General features: G+C 41.5%; 1 protein-coding gene across 1 annotated transcript in view; it reads right to left on the reverse strand.

Moving 5' to 3' along the window:
• Positions 1 to 5,783, reverse strand: part of LOC110526196 (bcl-2-related ovarian killer protein homolog A) — a 46,710-nt gene extending 40,927 nt beyond the window's left edge. Inside the window, exon 1 of the mRNA XM_036984107.1 lies at positions 5,395 to 5,783. Within this exon, the coding sequence (XP_036840002.1) occupies positions 5,395 to 5,617 (223 nt within the window). The 5' untranslated portion in view covers positions 5,618 to 5,783. The remainder of the gene's footprint in view (positions 1 to 5,394) is intronic.
• Between the last annotated feature and the right edge of the window lie 891 nt (positions 5,784 to 6,674).

Genomic DNA, 6,674 nt, shown 5'->3' on the forward strand with positions numbered 1-6,674 from the left:
CGCACCCCTGAGGGGCCCCTGTGTTGAGGATCAGCGTGGCGGATGTGTTGTTACCTACCCTTACCACCTGGGGGCGACCCGTCAGGAAGTCCAGGATTCAGTTGACGAGGGAGGTGATTAGTCCCAGGGTCCTTAGTTTATTGATGAGCTTTGACGGCACTATAGTGTAGTGTTGAACGTTGAGCTGTAGTCATTGAATAGCTTACCTTACTGATAAGACCATAAGTAAATTTTCTCTCCTTCCCATCTATCCCACTATCCTCAACCCTCAGTGTTCCTCTGGAGAGGCCTGCCTCGGATAAATGAGTCCGAGGGCAACCCCCCCCCCCCCAGTGCCACCACCTCGTCTCACTGAAGAACGATGAAGGACAGACTGAGGAGTACAAGTACAGCCCAGTGTGGGACAGGGACAGTGGAGGAAGAGATACTGTTTCTGATTCAAATCATTTTAACACTCGATGATGTTGATCATTAGGTTTAGCTGTGTAGTGCTAGGGCAAAACCAGAAATACTGTTCTATCTAGACGAATCACATTCCCCACCTCACCTCTCCCTGGCTACTGTATGTAGACATGACTAAACTGTGTGAACACATTGACTACACTTCAGTCAATGTTTGTTACCTAAACCTGTTCCCATCGATATGAGAGATTTGCTTGTTTAAAAAACTAAAAAATGTTAGTGTTGCTACATTTTGCAAGCAAAGTCTTGTGACACTATATATATATATATATATATATGTTTTTCCAGGTGAATCTCTAGGATTGCAATTTGTTTAAATCAGGTGTGTTAGCTGGGTCCGGGGAAAACGGATCAACAGACTCGATGCAAGAGCCCCTGGGCACATGCCCTGCTTGCCCAGTTGGTATTCGGTCATGAATACTACAAGTTTAGATAGCTGGCTTGTAACGGATCACCCTGCTGCTCATTCCGTTCACCATCTCCGGAGGTCTACGTCACCGGCCTTCTAGGCATCACTGAACTGGATCATTACCACCGACCCCGGACTGTTTTGTCTCATTACGCACACCTGGTTCCCATTCCCCCTGATTAGTATGTGTATACAGTTGTAGTCGGAGGTTTACATACACTTTAGCCAAATACATTTACACTCAGTTTTTCACAATTCCTGACATTTAATCCTAGTAACAATTCCCTGTTTTAGGTCAGTTAGGATTACCACTTTATTTTAAGAATGTGAAATGTCAGAATAATAGTAGAGAGAATGATTTATTTCAGCTTTTATTTCTTTCATCACATTCACAGTGGGTCAGAAGTGTACATACACTCAAAAAATATTTGGTAGCATTGCCTTTAAATGGTTTAACTTGGGTCAAATGTTTTGGGTAGCCTTCCACAAGCTTCCCACAATAAGTTGAGTGAATTTTGGCCCATTCCTCCTGACAGAGCTGGTGTAACTGGTGTATCTGAGTCAGGTTTGTAGGCCTCCTTGCTCGCACAAGCTTTTTCGTTCTGCCCACAGATTTTCTATAGGATTGAGGTCAGGGCTTTGTGATGGCCACTCCAATACCTTGACTTTGTTGTCCTTAAGCAATTTTGCCACAACTTTGGAAGTATGCTTGGGGTCATTGTCCATTTGGAAGACCGATTTGCGACCAAGCTTTAACTTCCTGACTGATGTCTTGAGATGTTGCTTCAATATATCCACGTAATTTTCCTTCCTCATGATGCCATCTATTGTCCTGACCTTAGTTATCTTTGTTTTCTTTATTATTTTGGTTAGGGCTGGGTGTGACGAGGGTGGTATGTGTGTTTTTGGCTTTGTCTAGGTTTTTTTGTACATCTATGGGATTTTGGTTTGTCTAGGTAAATGTAGGTCTATGGTGGCCTGAATTGGTTCCCAATCAGAGGCAGCAGTTTATCGTTGTCTCTGATTGGGTATCCTATTTAGGTTGCCATTTTCCATTTTGGTTTTGTGGGTTATTGACTATGTGTAGTTGCATGTCAGCACTCGTGTTTTATAGCGTCATGTTCGTTTTGTTATTTTGTTAGTTTGTTTGGTGTTCTTCGTTAAATAAAGAAGAATGTATTCATATCACGCAGCGCCTTGGTCTCATCAATACGATGAACGTGACATCTATTTTGTGAAGTGCACCAGTCCCACCTGCAGCAAAGCACCCCCACAACATGATGCTGCCACCCCCGTGCTTCACGGTTGGGATGGTGTTATTCGGCTTGCAAGCCTCCCCCTTTTTCCTCCAATTATAACGATGGTCATTATAGCCAAACAGTTCTATTTTAGTTTCATCAGACCAGAGGACATTTCTCCAAACAGTACAATCTTTGTCCCCATGTGCAGTTGCAAACTTTTTATGGCGTTTTTGGAGCAGTGGCTTCTTCCTTGCTGAGCGGCCTTTCAGGTTACGTCGATATAGGACTCGTTTCACTGTGGATATAGATACTTTTGTACCCGTTTCCTCCAGCATCTTCACAAGGTCCTTTGCTGTTGTTCTGGGATTGATTTGCACTTTTCGCACCAAAGTACGTTCATCTCTAGGAGACAGAACGCGTCTCCTTCCTGAGTGGTATGACGGCTGCGTGGTCCCATGGTGTTTATACTTGCGTACTATTGTTTGTACAGATGAACGTGGTACTTCAGGCGTTTGGAAATTGCACCCAAGAATGAACCAGACTTGTGGAGGTCTACATTTTTTTTTCTGAGGTCTTGGCTGATTTCTTTAGATTTTCCCATGATGTCAAGCAAAGAGGCACTGAGTTTGAAGATAGGCCTTGAAATACAGGTACACCTCCAATTGACTCAAGTGATGCCAATTAGCCTATCAGAAGTTTCTAAAGCCATGACATCATTTTCTGGAATGTGCCAAGCTGTTTAAAGACACAGTCAATTTAGCATATGCAAACTTCTGACCCACTAGAATTGTGATACAGTGAATTATAAGTGAAATAATCTGTCTGTAAACAATTGTTGGAACAATGACTTGTGTCATGGACAAAGTAGATGTCCTAACCGACGTGACAAAAATGCAGTTTCTTAACAAGAAATGTGTGGAGTGGTTGAAAAACTAGTTTTAAATGACTCCAACCTAAGTGTTTGTAAACTTCTGACCTCAACTGTATACGTTCCCTTTGTTCCCCATCGTTCTTGTTGATTATTTTCCCATGTCCGTTGGTCTTGTGAGGACCTGTGCTCTGTTGTGTCGGCATGTTACCGTGATAGTGTGCACTTGTTATTACAGGTCTCCTCCCGTGTATTTATTAGAGCTTTACACCTTGCTCTTTGTTTGGTTTAGAACCCTTGTGATATATATATATATATATATATGTTTTGAGCTTCGTCCCCGTCATGTTCATGACGTACGCTATTTTGGATATAGAGCATTTTTCTTTTTAACTATTTCGTATTCCTGCGCCTGTCTCCTATCGTTATACAATGTGACATGGCTAGACTACAGAAACTACCAATCTAACAGTTGTTAGCTGACATGGCTATTCGAGTGACTGTCAGTGACAGACGTAACAAGAGAAAAACTAATGATGAGCACATTTTTTGAAATTACTCCCACCAATAAATTGACACCCCACTGAATTCCTAAAAAAAAAAAAAATCTAAATAAAATGTTTTGTGACTGGGCCCCTTAGCATCCGTGGGTCCTACGCAACCGAGTATATTACTTATGCCTGGAATTGACTACACAACTGCCAGAAAGTCAAGATAAATCAGGCTAAGATGCTGCAAACATCAATCAACAGCCGTCTTCGGTGCAAAACAACATTGCACGAACACTTATATAAATTATTTTGTGATGGGATGAAACTGTTGAAACTACGTTATGCTATTATACAGTATGTAGAATTGTTTGGATTGGCTGATGTAACTAGCTACAGTGGAGAGGTTTGTTTGATGCAAACAAATGAACGGTTGTAGCCGATCTGAGCTCCAGCCTGTTAGATAGTTCATCTGCCGTGAATTTAATTGTGAATGTACCTGATATAAAAAAAAAAACTTAATTTTAACCTTTTATTTAACAAGGCAAGACAACCTACTTATTGTGTTCAAGTAATTGCATGAAGGACAATGTTGTCAAGGTACAATGAGTTAGCTAGCCAACTAGCATAGCTGTTTCAATCATGTAGAATATCCGTCTTAAATTGCATTTTGAAAATGGTTTCGATATGAGAACAAAAAGATATTGAGTGTCACTGTTGTCTGGACATGACGTTAACTAAACACACGTGTATCTAGCTCCTGATGCTGGGGTATGAGTGGCTAGGTTGCACCATAGGTTGGGTACCTAGAACATTAACATTTACAGTGAGGACATGCTGCATGTCTCACCTTGAATTAGACACAATTACGATTACAGTCTCTTTTTTTCTGTTCCTCCTTCAACCAAAATGTAATGTTAGCCTGTTAGCCCCCCATGTCATTTTGTTATATATTTTTTTGCTGTAAAAGATAGCAGAAAAAGTATTGTTTTTTAATTACATCAACAACACTTTTCTCGGGAAATTCGAAACGGAAGACAATTTGAATGTCACTGTTGACAATTTAGTGGATGTTCTCAAATGTCTTCTTGAAGAATCCCTACGGGAAAAAAATGCTACATTTCTATACATCCTTCCTTGCAAGAGAACTAGTGGCACCGTATTAGTTCCGTTATATGGAGTATTAACGGAGAAAACTCACTTCAAGAGGGCGCTACGAAATTAATGTCAAAACGTAGTTGTCAAAACGTAGTTGGATTAATCCAAATCAAATTGATGCTTTTATCTTTTTCACGTCCAGCAGCTTGGGCAATGAAGCCACGGTATTGGCGATCCATCTACTCTGAGAGGGGCCGTTTCTACGGGGATTTAAAGACTAAGAAATACAACAATGAAAACAAGAACATATTGTCTTCTGTGGATATTGAAATTCAGTCTGTTATAGCTTTCTCAATATATATTTAAGCCAATGTTATCACTCATGTTTTAACTCGCGAATCTGCATCCATTAGTTACTATATAGCTTGTCATTTGATGTTTTAAGTTAGTACCGTTCTGTCGCCGAGCAAAATCCACTTTTTGATCATGCCTGTGATGCCATTCCATTCACTCTAAACATACTAAATTCTCAGTAAATCGTTTTAACTTTTGAGAGATATGGGGTTTGGACAATTGTTTTTCTGACGGAATTTTCTACTGAATTAACTACTTGAATTAAATCATAATTGTATGGATGCACATCCTATGACATGCATTACTGGCTGAAAAACTATCGTTTCGTTTATAATATTTGGACATTGTAGACAATCTATTACCAAGTGCTTTCTACCATGGTCTAAAATAGGATGTACAGCCCTTATAGGTACGCAGCATGTCATTCAGACAGACACAGTAGCCCACCAATATACACACACACTGCGTTCTTACCTAACCACATGAGGACAGAGGAGATCTCGCCAAGCGTCCCACCTGATGCCGACAGCTGATGCTCGGCCTTCGACCACCCAATCCCGGTCCTGTTCAGCCTGGAATGGATGTAGTCCCTGCATAGCGCCTTCGCCTGTGACACCAGCTCCTTGTCTGTGGGAGAGCGGTCGAATACTTCCATCACTTCAGCCGCGAATACTGAGGAGCGACGCAACATCTCCATACCCCAGAGTCCCCCAGCAGCAGTTAATCACAAACAACCCGCCTGCCTGGCGCTGGCACTAATCCGCCTGCGCCTCCACCTCGATCGCCGTTTATGGTCCTCTCTGTCACCAGAAAGCTACTTCCCTACCTCCTCCCTCGGGTTGGGGGCGTTTCGAAAAGGAGGGATTATTCAATGTCTCTTCACGAGCGTAGAATTGCATTGTTTTGTTCACGGTGCACACCGGCTCCCTTGTAATGCCAAACTCATATTCCTTGAGTTGTAGGCTGATTTAAAAAAATACAATGATTTAACCTTTACTTAACTAGCCAAGTCAGTTCACAACAAATTCTTATTTACAATGACAGCCTACCCCGGACGACGCTGGGCCAATTGTGCGCCGCCCTATGGGACTCCCAATCACGTCTGGATGTGATACAGCCTGGATTCGAACCAGGGACTGAGATGCAGTGCCTTAGACCACTGGCGCCAGGGAGCCCAATTTGACCAACCCTGATTATACATGGACCTACATTATCACTACACAGAAACTTCTATTGGTAGTCTGATACATCAGATTGCAATACTCAATGAATTGGTTTATAGCCTGAAACAAAATCATGTAAATGTACCTTACAAGACAGAATGTTGAATAAAATGACATTTGAATTGACTATCCTGGTTGTCTGTGAGGTTTGGCCTTCAGCTGCTCGAAATTAGAGACAAAATATCCACAGGAAATAATTGTTTACTCCGTTTTTTTTTAGAGAGCAGGTACATGGTTCCTGCAGGTATACAACTAGTTTTATATTGGATATTCAGTTATCTCGACTATAACTACAGTATGACAATTAAAATAGTATATTCTGAATCAGAAGAGGGTGGAGAACGATCCAAAATGAAATCAAATTTGTTTATATAGCCTTTCTTACATCAGCTGATATCTCAAAGTGCTGTACAGAAACCCTCAGCCTAAAACCCCAAACAGCAAGCAATGCAGGTGTAGAACCACGTTGGCTAGGAAAAACTCCATAGAAAGGCCAAAACCTAGGAAGAAACCTAGAGAGGAACCAGGCTC

The sequence above is a fragment of the Oncorhynchus mykiss genome, chromosome 1 (genome assembly GCF_013265735.2).
Source record: "Oncorhynchus mykiss isolate Arlee chromosome 1, USDA_OmykA_1.1, whole genome shotgun sequence".
NCBI classification, from domain to species: domain Eukaryota; kingdom Metazoa; phylum Chordata; class Actinopteri; order Salmoniformes; family Salmonidae; genus Oncorhynchus; species Oncorhynchus mykiss.